The 20,813-nt window shown below is 43.8% G+C and overlaps 1 protein-coding gene across 1 annotated transcript in view; it reads right to left on the reverse strand.

The window, feature by feature from the left end:
- The window catches only part of SH3BP5 (SH3 domain binding protein 5), a 53,054-nt gene that overhangs the window by 8,091 nt on the left and 24,150 nt on the right, over window positions 1-20,813 (reverse strand). Inside the window, exons 4-5 of the mRNA XM_082045034.1 lie at window positions 12,579-12,743; window positions 3,586-3,716 (exon numbers count right to left, since the gene is read on the reverse strand). Coding sequence (XP_081901160.1) covers window positions 3,586-3,716; window positions 12,579-12,743 — 296 coding nt within the window. The remainder of the gene's footprint in view (window positions 1-3,585; window positions 3,717-12,578; window positions 12,744-20,813) is intronic.

Here is a 20,813-nt window from a genome sequence, read left to right on the forward strand (position 1 = left end):
GGAGGAGACGGGATGAAGGGAGGTCAGAGCACCATGTGTAAGGGCACAGCACTTCCCACCAGGGACCCACCAGATCCTTCCCTCCCACTGCATGGCCCCCGACAATCTGCTGGGACATGAAGTTCACACACTATCCCTTTCCCACTATGGACAACAAACCTTGCTTATAAGATTGCAGGAGGACAGGGGCAAAAGAGGTGCAGTACAAAGCCTAGAAACCACATGCCAGCTTTGAAGTTTTGAAGCCCACAAGCCAATGTCATCTAGTGCAACACTGGGCAGCAAAAGAAAAAGAAAAGCCCTGATTTTCTGATTTTTTTAGCAGGGCTCATCACCCTCCTCACCTCTCAGAAGCTCTCCTGGAAAGTATGGGAGAGATAAAAAATCAGATACAGGTTTACATGAAACAGAAGTCATATTTCTACCCTGACAGCGAGCCTCTTCTGAGCTGCAAGTCCTACTGCAGCGACATTTTGGTCTGTGCACCAGAACTCAGGAGTGTAAAAGTTTCTGATCCTGCACGCTTTGAAGGGTTGAATTCACTACACCCTCATCCCTAAAATAACCAAGTTGCATCTTCCTGAGACTAGGTTATTTTGCAGCTTCTATGTTTTTAATCAACCCCCCTATCATCATTAGAAGTGCACGGCCAAGCCTGCCGCGTTTCCAGTGACACTGATCCAGTCAAAGTACAACTCTGCCTTCCCTCGCTGGGACACAACCCTGCCAAAATCTGCACAGACAGACCTGCCAGGTGTGGTAACACATTGTAGCTGGGAGTCTGGATCCAACAGTCCAACTGGATCCAACTCCTACAGCCATTCCCTGAAGCAATGGGAGAGCAGAGACAGTGACAAAGCAGCACCGCAGGGAAACGTGCAGGGAAAACAGTGAAACCCACTCAGCTCGAAATGTCCTGATTCTCACCCTTCCTTACCCCAGTAGAAGGAACAACCAGGCTTGAATCCTAACGTCCCATTGGCTTCCATAAGCCTGAGGGGGAAGTTCCCTCTCTGGTAGCAAACAAGCACATGTATGTTTGTGTGGTGTGAAAAAAAATTATGTATATACGCATGTATGTGTGTGTGTATGCACAAAAACATATGCATGCATGTACGAGCAGGCATATTTACAGGTAACAGACAAGAAGGATGCCACCTAAGTCAGGAGAAGGAGACCAACAGCCTGACGTGAAGGAGCTCAAATGTAAGTGCTGTTCTTCACTCATCGCTAACACACTGCCGGGCAGCTGATGCCAGCAGCGAGCGATGCACCGGCAGGGTTAGGACTCGCTTCTCCTCGGGTCACTTCATCCTCTTACATCCACGACCCTGTCACTTTTGAAACCTGGTCCATGGCACAGCAGGGCTGGCGAATTGTTCACTGATGCGATTGGTGTCCCACATCACCCGTTGTCTAAGTGCACGACGTTGCAGAGTCAAGCAAAGTTGCTTTTTAAGTAGATGACAGGAAGAATAAAGGCACTTTGCCTAAGTCACCAGAGCAGAAAGTGACTTCTAAAAACCAGCTGACACAGGCGAGTCCATTATCCTACCATTCAGGGGCATGGAGCCAGAAGATCAGGCGACTGTTAAGAACATGCAGCCGTATGCACATTCATAGCTTTCAAGCAAGTAGGAACCCAGCAACAAAATTAAAAGCAAAACCAAAACAAAACAAACCAATAATCATCTCCTCATCAACTTTACATAGCAAATCATCCAAATGACTTCCCTCCAGGCTGTCCCAGTCTTGCTTTCAAATAACTATGCTTTAAGCACCTTAATCCAGACTGAAGTGAGGAGCAAATACAAATCATTTTTTGCATGGCAAAGAGCAACTCATTCAGCATGTCCGCCCACCGATTTATGGAGGGAGGACAGAGAACACGCGCCTGAAAGGCCCACGCGTTACAGCCAGCCCTCCTGCACCACCCAGGGAGAAGGGCAGAGCAGTTTGCTGGTGTTAGATCCTTCCAGGAGAGCAGCCAGTAGCCAATTACACCCTCCAACACAAGCAGCCACAAATTCAGCAGCCTCATTTCCCAGTTTTATGTAGCCACTTGACAGCACTGATGTTTTCAGCTCAGTTTCAATTTTCCTTTATGTGCAAACTGCAACGCTGAGAGACGCCTGACCTTTCCAACATCCCCCTGCACTATGACTTCAAATACATCCACGAAAAGCCTGTCAGTGCCATCAGGCATCCTCCACTTTAACACTAGGTTAGAATTGGCATTTCTGTACACCTCTTACTAAAGGATCCCGAAAACACCCTACCTAGTTGGTTTATGCTGCACTCAGCCCTGATATGAGACAAAATATGATGGAATCCTTCCGTACCCAAGTGAAAACGAGCTTGTCCTGAGGAGAACGACACAAGACAACACCCCCACAAAGGGTAGTTTCAGTAAGCAAATGCAGACTCAGAAGGCAAACCACATGAGAGGCAGCTGGGGCATCAGGCTCAGCAGCAGCATCATTACAGAAAGGTATGTGTGACCCCACTGACAATTTATCAGGGTCTTAATTTGAATCTTATTGTAAGGAAGGAACTCCTAGCAGCCAAATAATTTTTCAGATATTGCTCCTATCTGGAAGGATCTGTCATTTAGTGAACTGATGATGTTTTTCACAGTCCCTGTGCAGTGCCAGACAAACAGCACGCGGCTCGTTCTACAAAGGCACACTTCTACGCTGTTTCAAAAAAATATGTTTGAATCTCCCTTGAGAAGTGCTAACCCTTTCTTGAGTTGAGCAAATACCAATCAAAATAGATATTTAGTTGACCGATTTCACTATAAAGTCATTTTTAGATGGAGGGATTAAAAGCTAAATACAGCAAGCAGATTGTTTAGACAAGCTACAGTCTGGAAATATAAAGAAAACAAATGTGAAATACAAAGAGGATTAAGAATCAGTTGTAAACAGGGCCAGAACTTTAAGCAAGTTCTGAGCAAAAAGCTGTTTCACCTCTCCACAACAGAGCAAAACTGCACATCAAATGCAGACACATTTATTAATGATGCTTGCTGCTTCACTATGCTCTCTGAAGTGCGTTTCCTTCCCCAAGAACGGCTCTTGCACAGCTCTGCTATGGCAGCATTAGGAAATAAACAAGTCTGATGATCAGTCTCGCACTGTTCAGGTTTGTGTCACTTGCTTTGTTGCTCTCCTAACTAAAAATAAGAACTAAACTGCACAGAATCCTAAGCTGCAAAGCATCCACATGCAGAGCTCTGCAGCTCTGCAAGCAGCATCTGAGTCCCACGAGCCTTTCTCAAATTGTGTGCCACCAAAGGGTTCAATGCCCTAAAACAAGAATATGCCCAGAAAAAGGTATTTTATCCCATTTAGTTCATCAGTCCATGAAGAGAGGTGTTTTAAAAGACAGTTAGAAGGACAAAAAATGCAAAGACAAACATGCCAGAACTAATTGTGTGGTGAGGCTTCTACGTGCAGACAGGAGCCCAAAGGGAGCGGTACAGAGGGCAACACACTTTCACTCATTTGACAAACCCCACAGAGTTGGTCTCTCCTACAAACTGACTTCACCACTATATTCATCTCCAAACATAAAACCTACTTTGATTTATTGATGGCTCTTTTCAGCTTCTTCTCCAGCTGTTTCATCCTCCCCATGGCAGCATTGTATTTGGCTGCAGTCTCCTTGTGCACCAGCTCACTTCTCGTTTTGGTCTGTTCCGCCTCCATGACCTTCAAGAGAGAAAGTACGGGTTGAGTGGCAAGACGCAATGATACATTTCATACTATTTTAATTAACAGCATCTTCATAATCTCTGCGATCAGCTTATGTTAGGAAAGTGAGGGTATAGAAAAAGTTACTTGAAATGAAGCTACCCAAAAGTCTTTCCTGAAAGGAGCAGCAATATGTCAGATTTGCAAACACTGTGTTAATTATGACGCAGCTTCTTGCATAATATCTCTTACGGGAAGTTCAGAAAAGCCTCCAATTTTAGGATCATTCATTTTTTAACCCAGGTAGCTATTCAGGAGTAGTGCAGCGGTACCAGAAGTCACCCAGTTACACTTAACAGTGTTATTTCCATCCCGTCCTGCTTCTCTTGCCTTTCCCAGCAGGGAGTCGGGCTGCGGCTCAGCCCCCAGCCGCAGCCCCACCGCTCTGGAAAGGGCTGAAACCCGACCACAGCGGTGGGAGGACTGAAATGCAGTTCAGCCTGAATCACCCAGCACCTGAAAAGAGCATGTCCAGCAACAGTCTGTTTGCAATCCGGCCAGGAAGCCGGCTTGTCTCTTAAACAGCTGACCAGCCTTGAATCATAGAATCATTTTGTTTGGAAGAGACCATCAAGATCAACTCCAACCATTAACCTAACACTGGCACTGTCCCCAAGAACCTAATTTTCACGCCTTTTAAACACCTCCAGGGATGGTGACTCCACCACTTCCCTGGGCAGCCTGTTTCAGTGCTTTACAGCCCTTTCCATGAAGAATTTTTTCCTAATATCCAATCTAAACCTCCCCTGGCACAACTTGAGGCCATTTCTTCTTGTCCTCTCACTTGCTACTTGGGAGAAGAGACCAACACCCTCCATGCTACAGCCTCCTTTCCGGTAGTTACAGACAGCAATATGGTCTCCCCTCAGCCTCCTTTTCTCCAGGCTAAACATCCCCAGCTCCCTCAGAAGTTCCTCATCAGACTTGTGCTCCAGACCCCTCCAGCAGTTTCGTCGCCCTCCTCTGCACTCTCTCTAGTACCTCAATGCCCTTCTTATGATGGGGGGCCCAAAACTGAACACAGTATTCAAGGTGGGGCCTCAACAGTGAACCAGGGTTGGTATCCAGGTGCACTCTCTCATCGTTTCAACACCAAGAATGCACAGCGGTTCGAGCCCTGGGCTGACACCCATCACGCAGCAGTTCCAGGCCCAGCACATCAGCCGCTGTCCACGGCCAGCCCAGGCCTCCCCCAGCCCGGCAGGCCGCAGCCCCACACACAAGCTAGAGAATTCTTCAAGCAATCGTTTGTTCAAAGCTTTATAAACAAACGGTCACTGCCGTGGCATTTTGCAGCAATTAGGAGTGTATGAAAGCAACAGGAAAAGTAAATGTCCCTCCATGAGCTGCTCTGCTGCCGTTCCATAGTCACGCTTTGCCAGTAATTCTATCCAGGGTACTTTTATTGTGCAAATTAGACGTGTCAGAGATGCAAGTCAGAAAATTTGTTTTCTTTAATGCACTAGCAGTCAAGGTCCAGACAAGGAGGGAACTGATCTGTTTAAAGTAAGAAAAGTGGTGACACCTCTCCATTGGTCTGGCAATGAAGGAGAAAAAATGCAGTTTTCAGGCTCCCTCTCTTGCAGCTATGAAGGTATTCATACAAAAAATGGCAGATCTTTATTTTCTCCAGTACTGGATTTTGAAATGTTTCAGCTGTAAAACCAACTACTCCACAACTACAAGCAACTTTGCCCCAACTGGCTCCCACCACCACAACGTGCATGTGAGCTCTCAGGTCCAGAGAGGGAGAATATTCAAGATACCTGGATTTTAAACAACCTCACCCACAAAGCTCTGATTTCTTGAAAGTGTCCTAGCACTCAGGCTGGACCAAACAGTGAAAATGGCATGGTCAACTTTGACTTGCTTCTCTCAGGAAAACTGTCATGTTATCCTTTCTGACGCCTAAACGTAAGTGTCAAACTGCTTCACGCCAAAGCTGAGCAGCATCAGCATCAACTAGAAGCTCTTGCTCACAACTGGAGGCCACATTTTGTTCATCTGCACACACCACTTATTATTTAACAAAGAAGTTGCTACAGAACTTTAAACTACAAGAAAGAAAGGCTTCCAAAGGCTCTTTTGATTCGATAGAAAATTATATACTCAACTCCAACACCCTTCAACTATTTTATATATAAATAAGGTATCCACTTTTGAAGAATGGTCAAAAAAATAATTTATCAGATTCATAACAGGCTCTCTCCCGCATCCTCAAAAACAAGCTGTAGCCTCTTATCTCGAACAAGTGTTTGAAAGCTAGGTAGATGCAATGACATTCCCAAGTAAAATATGTCAGACAAGACTAGGTTTAGCATGGAAGCATCTTAAATTAAAATACAGTCTCCAAAGGCTGCACAGAAGCTGGCTCGCCTTCTTTATAGCATGGCAAGGAAACTGCAATTTTAAAATGCTCGAAGCTACAAAATAATAGAACGTCTGGAATTTGCCAGTGCTCAATTAAGTCCCTCACATCCATTCTTGGGGCAAAATTAGCATCAACTTTGATATCTGGGATGAACCACATGCTAAGTACTACCCGCACCAGGGCCGTAAAGCAGGTTAGGTGTCCAGCATCGTGTTGATTTTGCACATCTTCAATTTCAAACATCACAGAAATGCTGAACCCTGCAGAACTGAGATTTCAGGATGACAGATGATAAAGAACTCAAAAGATCTGACAAAACATGGAATTTGCTGCCAGATATTCGTACCCATGTTCATCACCCTTTTTAGAAAGAAAAAAAAGGTTGTATACTTCAGCCTTTTGAGAAATCAGTGATGTAAGGAAAACCATCTCCCTGGACTCCGTTGTTTTCCTGTGGGTATTCTGTCATCGTGCTCACATTACCCACACAAGTCTGTGGAGAGGCCAGACACAGCCTGTCCCCTTCCCCGGGACAGCAGCTCAAGGTGCACGCCCCAGGCTAAGTACAATACCTGGAAGACTGTGATGTACCTCTGTGAAGATCCATCACCTGTCAATATGCATTTAAGCATTTCATTCAGACAAGAATAAAGAAAAAGATCATCCACTCCACCACAACAGCCAAGTGGTCTTTAAACAGAGAAGCTGTCCATCAGGACATGTGGACAGAAACAAACTGCAAGCCACACTGGCACCTCTACATCTGGGAGGTTCAACGTAAGACCAGCTAGGGAAACTTCTCACCTTTTAAAAAGGTCTTAGAAGACTGACAAGGCTTGTGTGGGAAAGAAGTTCTCTTTATCAGACCTAATAATACGGTTGGGGAAAAAGCAGTCTTATATGGACTAGTAACCAAGCTGGTTTGTCTCCTAAAAATCACTGAGCTTCTATCACCAACCTTGCCTTGTTGATGCTCCTAAGCCATCACAGATGCAACAGCATCACTTATCAAAAACCAGAGATAACTGAGGATGTCACCTCTGCTCAAGACACCTCTCTCCCCCTTACACTGGACCTGCCATCCATACCCTAGGGGTGAGCGGGGGACATACTCTTATATGTTCATACTCCAGAGCGAGTGAACTTCTAGGATTTCCACACAAGCACAGGATACAAGATACAACCTTTGGAAAACAAAACAAAACAAAATGAAACCAATACAGGTATCAATCAATTCCTTTTCTCTCCTTCCTTACCCTCTCATTTCCAACGCAGATGCCTGGGAAAGGAAGATCAGTGTAGCGTATGTATTTTCAGTGAATAAGTCTGTAGAAGTAGCTTTGTTCTCCCCAAAAGATTTGCATGATCTGAAGCCAAAGACGGAGTCCAGGCAAAATTTCAGTAATAATTTTTTCTTTTGCATCTGTTGTTACCAGTGAAATTAAGCAAAGCTGACCATCTAAACCAGAGAATTACTCTGAACAATTGTTTCTTTCTCAAAAAATTAAATTGATGGCTCTTCCAGGTGAAGAATTAGAAATCAAAGTAGTAAGAGACAATGCAAGATCAGTCAACCAGGAGGACAGAATCAACAACGCAAGAGAGCGCATTTAACCCCTGCATTTCCAGGGTGAAGCGACAGAGACATTAGGGCAGGGAAGGATGGGGATATTTTTGTTGTTTCTTTCATAGACTTTTCACCCCTTTTTCTCCAAGTATTTCTATCTGCAGGAAGTATCTCTTCTCTCTATATCACAAAAGCCCCCACGCTTTTTACACTGACAGATGGTACTTCATGGTATAATATCAAAGGAAGCTTCACAAGCCAAATTAAACCAAGAGGAAACATGCCTCCTCCCTCTTCACTCCCTTCCTCTTTAAAATGTCTCATGATCAAGAGCCAAAACATTTCTTCTCCCTGCCAGAATTTATGAACTGAACATATCTCAGGAAAGGCTGTAAAAGCAGAACCTTTTTAAGACTGCAGACTGCAACAGCAATTAGAAATAAGCTGTTTCTCTTGAAATTCACAAAGGATCTTCCTTTCTGCTCCAGCTTGTCTCAAACTGGAGGCAACACACCTGTCAGCACTTTCCTTTTGTACACATTTATGAATGATTTTCAACAGGAGTCAAGATCTTTCTCTGTCAGCCCTCCAAAATTCTCCATCCTTTTATAGCCCTGCTCTCTGCACCCCAAACTGCAGCATTATAATTCAAGGTACCAAAGACGGGCACCACACTTCCATTTCCCAAAAACATTTTATTCAAATTTTGATGACAAACCTCAGTTACTAAAAACCTGGTAAACCAACAGTTAACAGGGAAGAGTACTTTTCTTCTCCGGGCAGCTTAAGAGCTCATCAAACCTGCCTACATGCAAGCTAGGTTATTACACATCCATTAGAACCAACAGATAATTCATCTTATAATGAGCTTGCCCCTCTGGTCACATGGATTGTTTTCCAGACACCACCAACTTATTTATCAGACCTCCTTTGACTATAATGGAAGTTTAGGCAAGTAACTGGGACGTACAAAGTAATGTTCTAGAAGCCTGAAACTGATGAGCTAAATCCCAGCCTACGTGTCATTACACTTATCTCAGATCTGTGGAGAAATGGACATCTGAACTGCTGGAGAGGGTCCAGCGCAGGGCAACGAAGATGATTAAGGGAGTGGGGCACCTCCCTTATGAAGAAAGGCTGAGGGAGCTGGGTCTCTCTAGTTTGGAGAAGAGGAGACTGAGGGGTGACCTTATTAATGTTTATAAATATATAAAGGGTGAGTGCCATGAGGATGGAGCCAGGCTCTTCTCGGTGGCAAACAATGATAGGACAAGGGGTAATGGGATCAAGCTGGAACACAAGAGGTTCCACTTAAATTTGAGAAGAAACTTCTTCTCAGTGAGGGTGACAGAGCACTGGAACAGGCTGCCCAGGGAGGTTGTGGAGTCTCCTTCTCTGGAGACATTCAAAACCCGCCTGGACATGTTCCTGTGCGACCTCACTTAGGCGTTCCTGCTCCAGCAGGGGGATTGGACTAGATGATCTTTTGAGGTCCCTTCCAATCCCAAACATACTGTGATACTGTGATCTAGGAAAAAAAACTACAGGAATTTACCCCAAAATACACATAAAGTTAAGAGTAAAAGCAGGTAAAGCCTAACACTGACGATCGCATCACAGTCCTGTGCTTCACTGTGGTTAATACATAGCTCAAGCACAGACATTTACAGGGATTAGTTGCATCTCCCCAGGCAGGTGGGTGGGCACCCAGCTCCTGTTTAAGCACCCAGCTTATTTTGGAAACACAGCTCGAACAGCAACACGACAAAAATAGCTGAGTGACAGCCTGTACTCACTGTACCTATTCACGCTGGTCCTGTCTGCACTGGAAATAAAAACATCTTCCATGTGTTATCCTTCCAGCCCATCCAGGATAAGCAAAATTTCAGTAACTCTATTATATTATTTTCTTCAACAGTGGCTACCAAAAGCCTTATTTACAGTAACCCATTAGACTGTCACATTAAAAACAGTGTTAATAGTTCTTCAGTCTATGAAGAAATCAAAAAGCAATTACAACAAGAAACCCTTAACTCTATTTCCTCCCAGCAAGGGCCTGCAAACAGCACTTCCATGGAACTGAAGTCATCCAGTGGGTCAAGTTCAAAAGCAACCTGGCAGCATTTCCATACATGCCTGTACAAAAATATAAGTGTCTCATTTGTTCTCTTGCCTACCCTTTTCCTTTACGCACTCTGTTTGATTTGTTTGTCAGCTACCAAGCTGCTACAGGGCTCAGATTCTGTTCCAAATTCCAGCTTAATTCAATAGTGTGCTACCTCTGCCTAAGAATAGCAAATACAGACCCTTTACTCTTGGCTGACATTTCTACCAAAAGAGAAAAAAATGCTATTTCCAAGAAAGTTTGGACCAGATGATCTTGAGGTCCCTTCCAACCTGGTATTCTTGATTCTCAGAATTAGTAGCCCACTTCTAACATTTGGCACAGCGGTGCTCCTCTGTACTTGATTCATTGCTGTACGAGACCCAGTGCAAGATTATAGATGACAGATGTGTTGGACAGAAAATACACACACAAAAAAGCTAGCAGATCCAAACCACTAGAGTGCAAAAACTTTCTCCAGGAGTAAGCAGTAAGAAGTAGAGGAATTCTACTTCTCAGCGCTCAGCCTTCATCCCCAGAAACATTTTCTTCCATTAGTAATTTCAAATTTTATTTATAGTTAATGATCTGAGTTAAAAGCAAGACTGTGTCAAGGAGAAATTTTGTTCTAGTAGGTCTCATTCTCCAACCTGTTTTCATTCATAACTTGGTAGAGATCAATGTTTTCTGCTCCTTGAAAACCCAATTATTCTGTTTACCTCACTGAACCCTGAGCACTTCACTAATTGCATGCACCGAAACCAAGGAAGTATTTATTCCGCTCCTAAAGAAGTTCTAAAACTCAGTCAAGCCCTCCAAACAAACCAATACTCAGTCATGACTTCCAAGTGCTTGGCTCTGGCCCTGGCTTTAAAACCTCCAGTATGGCCAATGAAAATCACAAGACAAACTTCCATGGAACTCTTTCAAAACCTGCTGGACACTGGAAAGGTGCAGATAGGTGCTTTCTGGGAACTGAGCTTACCCAGACTATTTTAAGCACTGGGAAGAGTTGGGTAACACACTTTCCATCCAAGGAGCCATCAGCTGCTCTATACAATCCAGTCTGTGCCAAGGAGATTTTATACCTGCAGTAAATCAAACTTAGGTTCCTAATTACTGTTCAGCTGTAACCATCAGAGACATTGTGGTTGGAATCAGTCCTCTGACAAGCAGATATTCTGCATTTAGAGATGATACATATCAACACGACCAGCGTGACTCCACCAATCCCTGCCAGCAGCCGCCTCCTGCTCTAAATCACTGAGTCTGCCCATCCCAGGCATACTCCTCTTGTAGCCCATCAGGGAAGGACTAAGGGTTGCAGAAGGACACAGGAATCCCCTTGAAATATCCAAGGAAAAGAGGAATCCATCTGAAGCCTCGAAATTGCCAGCACTTCTTTTGTCACCCACCCCAACACAAATTTTCATTATGCCAGCAAGAGAGAAGCAGCTGAGACGTGGCTGCTGTCAAGTCTCCGCCAGATCTCAGCAGTTCAGCAGTCAGGAGCTGTAAGCAACTCCTTCAATGCCTCCAGTTCTCACACGTATCTATTCTGAGAATCAAAAATTGTGTATGCCTGTCTGGATTTTCCTCGTTTTGAACAGCGATAACAACCAGGGAAAATGAGGGCTGCTGGTGTCCTGGAACACATGCAAAGATGGAGCCACCTTCAGAAACACACAGAGATCTGCAAACACCTAATGATAACAAAGACAATAACACAGCAATACCTTGGAGTTTGTTTGCCCTTTTAAAATATATACCAGGTTTTCCATCTCTCCCCTACAAAGAGCAAGCATCCTCTTTGTTCACTGTTTCTTCATCAGGCAGCTGGTTTTTACTATTCACTCTGAAATAGAGGGTTTTTTCATAACAGAGAAGCTTCTGCAACAGAACAGAGCTGCTGCAGTGAGGACTGCAAGACAATACAAACACTGTATGGCACCCTAACATATTTGGAATAACAAGTTCAGCTTCACTAGCATATTAAGGGAACTCTGACAGAACAAAGGTTTTTAACTTCCATTTTTGGTTCTTTCATGTTAGAAAAAAAAAAAAACCACAACACCTCTTCTGCCCTTTTCTTTAACAGACAGGAAAAAAAAAAGAGACATGGCAAATGACAGGAAAATTCTTCTTGACAGCTGCTAACATGAATACCCCCTCTCATTATCAGACTATGCATCTCTTCTGTAGATTTTAAAAGACTTTAAAAAGGAGGTTAGACCTCATCTAAATTTGAAAGTTAATTCAGGATACAGCAGCATTCAAGCTTAAAACACAACACACATTTTTTAGTAATTCTACATTCAAGCACACGTTTCTGAAGAGAAGTGTCTTGTTCAACTTCCTCCATACTGAGAACAGGTTATACTAAAATTGGAACACGTCCCTGTTTTTTTCCAGTGTAAGAGTTTCCATAACACGTGTATTCAGGAATAGCCATCCCTATGCAATTATTCTGGCATAACTCCAAATGCAGATATGCTTCAAGACGTTGTTTATCCCTATTATATAGACAGCAATTTCTTTTTCTTTAGAGAGCTAGTTCACTAGCTACTAGCACAGCCAGACAGAGAACTACAGTTGCCTCAGTAGCAGCCCAAGGCCCAAATCACTTCACTTTAGGCTTCATAATTTTCTGTACCTTCATTTCTTACACGCCATGTATCTGGACCAATACAAAATTTGTTCTTTCAGAAACTTAGCCTCATACACCACAGGAAGACACAAAATGTGGAGAAGACAGACGCTGGGGCAAATTTGTATTACCCTCTGAGTAGCATGGTTGAGCATCTCTTGCCAGGCAGAGTCAAACTGACGTTTGTCATCCTCCAGCAGCCTCTGCTCAGCGAGCGAAATGGTCTCTTTTGCAGCACGCAGCACTTCAGTGGCCCTCTGGAAGTCCTGAGTCGCCCTCTGAGCTTCCAGTTGTGCCTAAAAAAAAAAGAAGAGAAATTGGGATCAGAGACAAAGGAGCCCTCACAATCATGTTTAGAAGATCTACCACACCAGTCCCAGGACTTTAAAAAACACCCACACCAGCATTACTGTTTCCCAGGCTTCTACTTGGAAGTGACACGTATTTCCTCACTGGCGTAAGCACTGCCAAGACAGCGGTTCCCACCCAAATAGGTAAATTGCAAAGAAATGTCTCATGGTGTTCGCAGTCCAAAAATGCACAGCTGATGGTCTACAAATAAGCACCTGGAAGACAGATAAATACCTTGTGATGTCGGTTTAATCACTGAGAAAGAAAACATAATAGTAAACTTGTAGCAGGTGGAGAACTCATTGAGAATGACACTCCCTGAGTTTAGTCAGTGGGAATTTTTACCTGGTGCAACATAAACCACACCAAGGAAATTTTTTTGAAGTATTACATTGCTATAAAGCACAAACACATTTTCTGAGAAGGTGGCTGCTCATTCTTTGGATATTCCTCTATTTTGCTATCACCAGGACACAAGTGGTGCAGCAAGTCTCCAGTACAGAGACACGAAGGTAACCAAGGGAATTTGCAATGCATGTAAAAGATAACGACCCTGCTACGTCCTTTGGAAACTGCTGCTTCTTTTCAGCAAAACAACACCAAGTTTGCACTTGAAGGAAGTGTGCATGGAAGCAAGGGAGAACAGAGTCTTCTGGTGAACTATCAATACATCGTTCTTGCTGTGAGAGTAAAGACTCCTCCAAAACAACACACAACATCCCCAGCAAAGCGAGCGCAGCTTAGAAACCATCTAATCAATGAGCTGTGATCACTCTTATTCTGGACCAAAACAAATTTCTCCAAGATATTGCATCTACAGACCACTTTTGTCTCTCCTGAAAGTTTTAGCAAGGCTCTCGCAATATCTGAACCCCACTCTAAACAGTCCTCAAGTATAACGTTCACATCCCACCTCACAGGCTGGAGCCACTTCTGATTTTTCACAGCTGAGCATCAGCCCTCCAGGGTCCCAAACCCTTGCCCATTCAGCCCAAAAAAGGGAGAGCAGCCAATAAAGCAGAAATGATGGCAGCCATACTGCAGGTTTTAGTAGTACCATGGTGACAAAAGTCACCAGAGTTCAGCGCTCTGCAGTGCTGCACTTGAGTACTGGTGACGTGCCTTAAATGTTCAAACCAGGTAACTCTACAACAAATAGACAAAGATTGTCCATAAACAAATAACTAGTGTTGGCTGGGTTTTGTTTGTGCCTTTTTAAATAAGATGGAGATGTCCTCTCTTTTCATAGCTATCACTGAATGGTCAGCAATTTTAAGATTCGGGCTTTCAAACACACGCGTTTCACATTGTTTTCCCTCATGAGAAATTTTTAATTCTGAAGCTTTTATGTTCATTTGCTGTCTCTATCAGCACTTTCCTGCTCTAGACCCCTTTTGGGGTTGGCGCACAAATACCTTGTTTAGCTCAAAAGTAAAGCCTCTACCTGAACTCTTCTAAATTATATATTTCATAAATCTCTGCTTAAAAGTAGTATTTTTAAGCTCTTCTGCATTGAAACGCCACCCTTCAAATGTAAACTTCACATTCAGTTAATTGAACATCCAGCACTGTGAAGACAATTTTCGTTTACACTTCAATGATTTTTTAAAAATAAACTGGAATTTATACCTATGGGGAATGTCTTTGACCAGACATGACTGACAGGACAAAATAATTAATAAAGCTTTACATATCATGATGTACAGAGAAGGAGCTTGAGGCTGAAACAGGGGAAAGGACTCTGACGTACAGAACACTAAATTGGGGAAAATTAGGTCTTAAGAATAAAGGAAGAGGTTTTAGCATGAAGAAATGGTCATCATTTGGGAAGTAGCTAAAAATCCTTGATAAAAAATGGGAAATAAGTAGAACAATGGTGCATTTCTCCCACAACATGAGTCTCAAAAGGAAATCAAGCACATTAAGTTTCCTTTATCATGTCCTAAAATAGCAGTAAGCCCTTCTTACTTCCTTCCCCTCATGACACAGAGGGGTACTTCACCCCAAAATGACCATGGAAAAAGAGGAGTTATATGTCAGAGGTCCTTCAGCTACTAGCTGGGGAGGGAAATCAAAGGCATCACAATCAGCACAGTAATTTCCTTCCGACCAAGATCCTTGATGCATTTGCTTCTGAAGTGGCTGCTGGTGCTTTTCACAGAAGAGAAATTCATCTAACCATGCCCTTTGCTGCAGCATCCTGGTGTAAATTCATCATTAATATGGCCTCTTAGGAAGTCTACGAAAAAACCCCACACATTACATCTCCTCACCACCCCAGTCGCCAGCTGCTTGTTTCAAACATATTAATACATTTTATAAATTCAGAATAAGCCTGACCAAAGAATACTTAAGTTCAGCCACTAACTAACCTAAATTATGGTACCCACCAAGCACAGGAAAGGCATTAGAGAATCTTTAAACAAGGCACAACCTAAGCTTCCAATAAAGGACACAAGAAAAAGCCTGAATCCTATTCCCCAAAAAATCCTCTGCTGAATTCTAAAAAACTTCACAACTTTTTTTTTTTTTTTCCAGTGAGCTTGACCTATGCTAGTAAAGGGAACAAATGCAAATAAAGGCCAAACGTTGTCCATAAAATGGTCTGAGATGAGCTTCTTTGAAAGCGAAATAAAACACAAGAATCCAGTAAGAGCCTGCACTAAGTACTGCAGAACAGCGCTGAGGGCATCAGGAGGAAGAGCAGGGCTGATTTTCAAGGAATACTCTACAAGAGGGACCCAGGTCCCAGTAACTTCCAGGCAATAAGGCTCTCAAAGCTGACCCACAGTGAAAGCTTCAGCTCCGTGGCTGTGCCATCGCAGGAGCGGGCCTGCCCACGCAAGAAACTCCGTACAAACCCAGGAGAACGGACTGGCAACCTGCTCCTGGCACAGGCAGAACCGCACCAGCAAGTACCTGCTTTCGAAACTCCAGTAAAACCAGATCCTAGGAGGGCAGAGCAAGGACGGGAGAAGTGCAGCTTTCTCACCCTAACTGCATCAGCACTTCAAAGTTTCTGTTGGCACCCACAACCTGGTCAGGGAGCGACGCATCTAAGCCTGCAAAAAAGCCTGCAGAGCGTTAGGAACCGAGTTACTAAATGCCCACGGAAACCAACATTTTGGGGTAGCTTTCAGTGCTAGCAGCTCTTCTGATGAAGCCTCTAAAGCACAACTGGCTGCACAGCAAGAGAACATTCTTTATGATAAGAGAACCAGAAGCTAAATTTACAATTTCTACTTGCACCTGGACCCGTAGGACATTGAGAGCCAAAGCTGTTAACAAGCAGGCCCACAATTCTGGCCACATTCAGCTTCATGCCCCGTAACCATGTGGGCAAATGGAAAACTGAAACAAAACCGTATTTCAATACTCTCTCCCAGCTGTATTTGTTGAATGCTACTCTGCAATGGCAGTTTGGAAACACTGTTTTGGAACGCAAAATGCTTTTTGGTTTAAGCAAAAAAGTTAGTCCAAACAGCAATTCAGCTTCAACAGTTCACTGAAATTAGTCTACAGTCTTTTATTTTAAGCAACTTACTGAGAGCCTGGGAAAGAAAAAGAGCCAAATGATGGGGTGAAGAATGATAGTCATCAGAGAAACATCAACAGGTTTGTGGTTCTGCCAATGTGAAAAGGGATACTCAAACGCTTTAGTTAGTACAGTTACTCAATAATTAGCCTTCATTTAAAACTGCCTCCAGCTCAAACAAGTTGTTCTGCACCATCACTGACAGATTGCTCTCAACTTTCAAGCCTGCAAATCACTCAGTTTGATAGAAGAGAGAGTAGCCACGTTCTTTGTGTGTTTTTTAAGTCAGAAAGAACAGGAGCTCACATCTCTATGCAACCTCCTGACATTGCGTGTTAACTTCTTAATTTTAGACGGCGGTTGCTTCTCTCAAAAGTCCAGAATTCAAAATTCAAATGAATAGCTGAAAACTGGGTTATTTTGCTTTCAAGCACAAACTGGAGTTTGCGTTGAGAGAGGTTTAGCCCTGGGGCAGAATGAGGGAAAAACGTACTAGGGATGAGGACAAAAATCTCTGAGGGAGCTTGGAGAGATGTCAACTATCTGCGTATCACCCAGATCTCTGGTGCCTGGTGGAGTCTACCCGACATAAAAGCCAGAAGGAGCTAGGCCAGTGAAACCCCTTACTGAAAACAAGAAAGCCTTGACACCTTGGGAACCGGGGATGATGTGTCTCAGCTCCCACTGCCACAGTGACCAGGAGCTCATTCTGTCTCATCATCACCGTTTTCTGCCAGGAAACTCAACTGAATGTCTTCACGGCAAGCCCTTCCCCTGCTAGCATAAAATGTAAAATGAGACTCCTCGAGAAACACAATTAAGCAGCCACAGAGGTCTCAGCTCAGAAGTGAGAGGCAGTAGCAGCACTCACAGAAGCAAATGGAGCACGGCGATATAAAATACGTCAACTTTTGAAACAAACGATGTAAAATTAAAGGGGTACTGACAGGGTTGAGAACTGCAAGTTATTCATATTGTTGAAAGGAGCTCAGTCCTGATAAATCCCTTTTAGGGGGATAAAAACTGCATCCTCATGGGCAATTCTCTGCTTAGCCTGCACAGGGCCCTTGCACAGAAGGGAACCACGCGCAACAGCTTGATTATGTTGTTAGCTACAGATAGGGCTGAAAACAAAAAAGCTAGGCCATGGCAAGCTGATAGAAGAAAACAAAACCAGGGACTTCTTTAAATGTAGTCATTCTTCTGGGATTGGCAGCAGCACATAGATTTTCAGGCCAGCACAGACACATCTGCTTGCCCACCTTCAAAGCAGAAAGTCCTGGACTCAATTATGAAATACAATTTTCTGTTCAGTCCACATAGCTTTTATTGCCCCAATCCCCCTACATTGTACACAAAATTAAAAAGAAAAAAAGCCCAGTTGACCTAATAGAGGATTTTTTTCCACCATACCACACATAGATTGAATCTTCTGTGTTAACATCAACCAAGACACATGCTCCCTTTCCTCATCTTATCTAATCTCCAATTTTTGTTTTTGCCTACCTGGCTATACAGGACTACACAATACCAGTGACACCAAAACACGGTACGCCACAGCTACGGCGTTCCTCCGAGGTTAGCTGACATCTAATCCACCCTGGTAGACACTGCCCAGCCCCTGACTCGCGAGCACATGTGCACGCAGATAACGGCCAAGCCAGGTTGCCTGAAATAGCTGCAGAGGGTACATTTTGTGGGGTCAACCATGCTACGGAATTTCACCTCTTGGCCAGCTTCCCTCATCAAAGGGCCAGACGATGAGTGCTGGTAAATTAATGAAAAGGGCATCACTAACACAACTGGCAAATTTCCCATTAGAAATGACAGTCAGCAAAGCATTTTTTTTTTCAAATATTAAAAAAAATTGGCTTCATATTTAGCCAGGTGAACCCATCTCACACCACACTGCCAAGGTCTCGACACCCACTTTCTTTCAGCATCTCTGCGCTATTGCAAATAGAAGGCATGGACAATCTCTGTTTATAAAAATCGCTGAAAGCTGGAGTGTGAAGGGAACACGCAGCTGCTGTTCAGAACAAGACACCAGCACATCACGTGCTGGCCCGAGGCCTTCGCTCTAAAAGGCGCTTGTTTGTTAATGTGAAACCAATGTCTCTCCCACTCATTAATCTTTAAAACAATAGTTTAATTGCTACCAGCAAACACTTACTTGCTTACTACCAAATAGATAACGATTAACGGGCTTCCAGTCACACTCTTCAGAAGAAAGCAAGTTTCAGATGTTTCCATTCTGACCTCCCATTCTGAACTCACATTCATTATACAACATCCCACAGTTAATTTGCTGGGCAAAGTACAACAGGGAACTTGTTTTAAAACAGGAACTTTCCTCCACCAGTCGCCCACCAGAGCTGCTGCAGCGCTGCCGGGCTTCAGGGATCACGCTGATGGTGGTGACCCCACCGCAGCATCCTGTGCAAGCTCCTGGCAGGGATCAGGACAGTGGGACCACCACCCCTTAACCACAACATACCCATCTTGCCTACCGCTGTGGTGGGTTCAGTACTTCGGAAGCCTAGAAAGTGAAGGCAGTGAGCGCTTGCTACAGAATTCACAGTACTGAGCCACTGAGTGCTGCTATTTTGGCTCCCTCATCCTGTTTCAATGCAGCTGGCAGCCCAGACATCAACACAAGGGTCCATGATGCTCAACATCCCAAAAACGATTTTGACACCACCACAAGAGCAGCAGCCCAAGCATCAATACAAAGACCCATAATGCTCAACACCCCAACAACAGTCTTGATACCAGCACAGCTGCAACCCCCGCAAATCCACGGATGATGTTAAGTTGAAAAGGCAAATAGCGGAACCTCAACCCAGATGGACCTTGTGAAACTTGACTGGGCCAAGAGAAACCTCACAAGGTTCAACAAGGAGAAGTGTGGAGCCCTGCACCTGGGGTGGAATAATCCCGTGATCAGCACAGACGGGAAGTTCAGTTCTGCCAAAAAACACCTGCACCTTATAGCAGGTGCCAGGCTGAAAAAGCTGAAAAGGTGGACTCTGGTTGTAAGACAAACCATGTCCTAAGCTACATCCAAAGAGTCAGGGCTGGCCAATCTTGGGAAGCCATCGTTCCTCCCAACTCAGTGATGGTGAGGTTGCACACTGAGTACAACATCCAGACACCCCAGTTCAAGAGGGATGTCAAGAAAGGGTCCAGAGGCCTACAATGACTCCTACAAGGAGTGCTGAGGGATGCGGGCTTTTTTTTAGTCTAGCAAGGAGGAGACTAAGGATTGATCTAAGTAGCTGCCAGCCAAAATTTGAAAGGGGAGCTGCAAAGATGACAGAGTTGAACAAATGCTTCTCAGTAGTACTGGGTGGTGTAACATGGAGCAACAGGCACAGATGGCAGCTTGGAAATTCAGGTTTCACATAAAAAAAGAACCTTTCCTACTAGGAGGACAGTGTGACCCTCAAACAGGTTATAAACCTCCATTTCTGGAGGTTTTAAAAAATTGGCAAAGCCATGGTTGATGCAATCCAGCAATGGTGACAGTTTTGCTTTGAGCAGGAGGTTAGATCAGATGACCTCCAGAGGACCAGTACAACCAGCATTTCTACCAAATACCACCACTTTCCATTTTTTTCTTACAGTTTATCAAAAAACAAAGAACATAATTGCAAAAAATTGGCAGTGGTGCTGAATGTTCTCCTAGATTCTCAGATCCATGCGTTTATTTTCTTGAATAATCAGAACAGTGATGCGGTTGGGGGGTGGTTGTTTTGCTTGTTCTGAGGACCACGACTTTGCTTTCCTCTCTCCCTACAGACTAAACTCTCCAAGCCAAACCAGAGCTGAAAGGCAGTAAAAACCAGAAACTCCTTCTTACTATAGGCTATATACAGGTGCTTATAAACAACTTATAAAATCCAAAGCCTCAGGAGTGATCTCATTTTGCCAGATCTATGAGACTCCTTGTGAGCTATATGTTAATCTGTGATGATCGTTCGCATTACTGACAGAAAATAGTCTCTCAGGAGTCTGAAACACTCTTGTATTTTTTTAACCTGTTTATTGAAAAGCTATAAAGTTGTACACAGGTCAAAATTTGCTTTTGCAAAAACAGATTTGAAGATTTTTATCTGTGTGGAAAAGGTGAAGGGGAAGAGAAGGCAAAAATAAGGCTTCTTAGAGCTTTTTGGAGCACAAACCATTTCCTCCCTGCTGTATAATTAATGCAATGCCTGTGGAATACAATGACCAGATGTGTCTTAGTCTCTGCTTTTGATTAGGTGTCTTGTTCTTGTGCTGGGCTTTTTGGTCCCATCCATGCATCCAGCACTCCCCTTCTGACAGCTCGATTGTTACAGAACTGACCTGACTCATGGCTCTGCTTTATTTTCTGTTAAACCTGTAGTCTATAAAAAGGCCCATGAAATCAGAGGAGACCTACAAAGTGTGCTCTGAAAGACATCTATCTCTGTGCTAAAGTTAGGTGATATGTGTA

The sequence above is a fragment of the Streptopelia decaocto genome (assembly GCF_964273445.1).
Source record: "Streptopelia decaocto genome assembly, chromosome: 2".
Lineage (NCBI taxonomy): Eukaryota > Metazoa > Chordata > Aves > Columbiformes > Columbidae > Streptopelia > Streptopelia decaocto.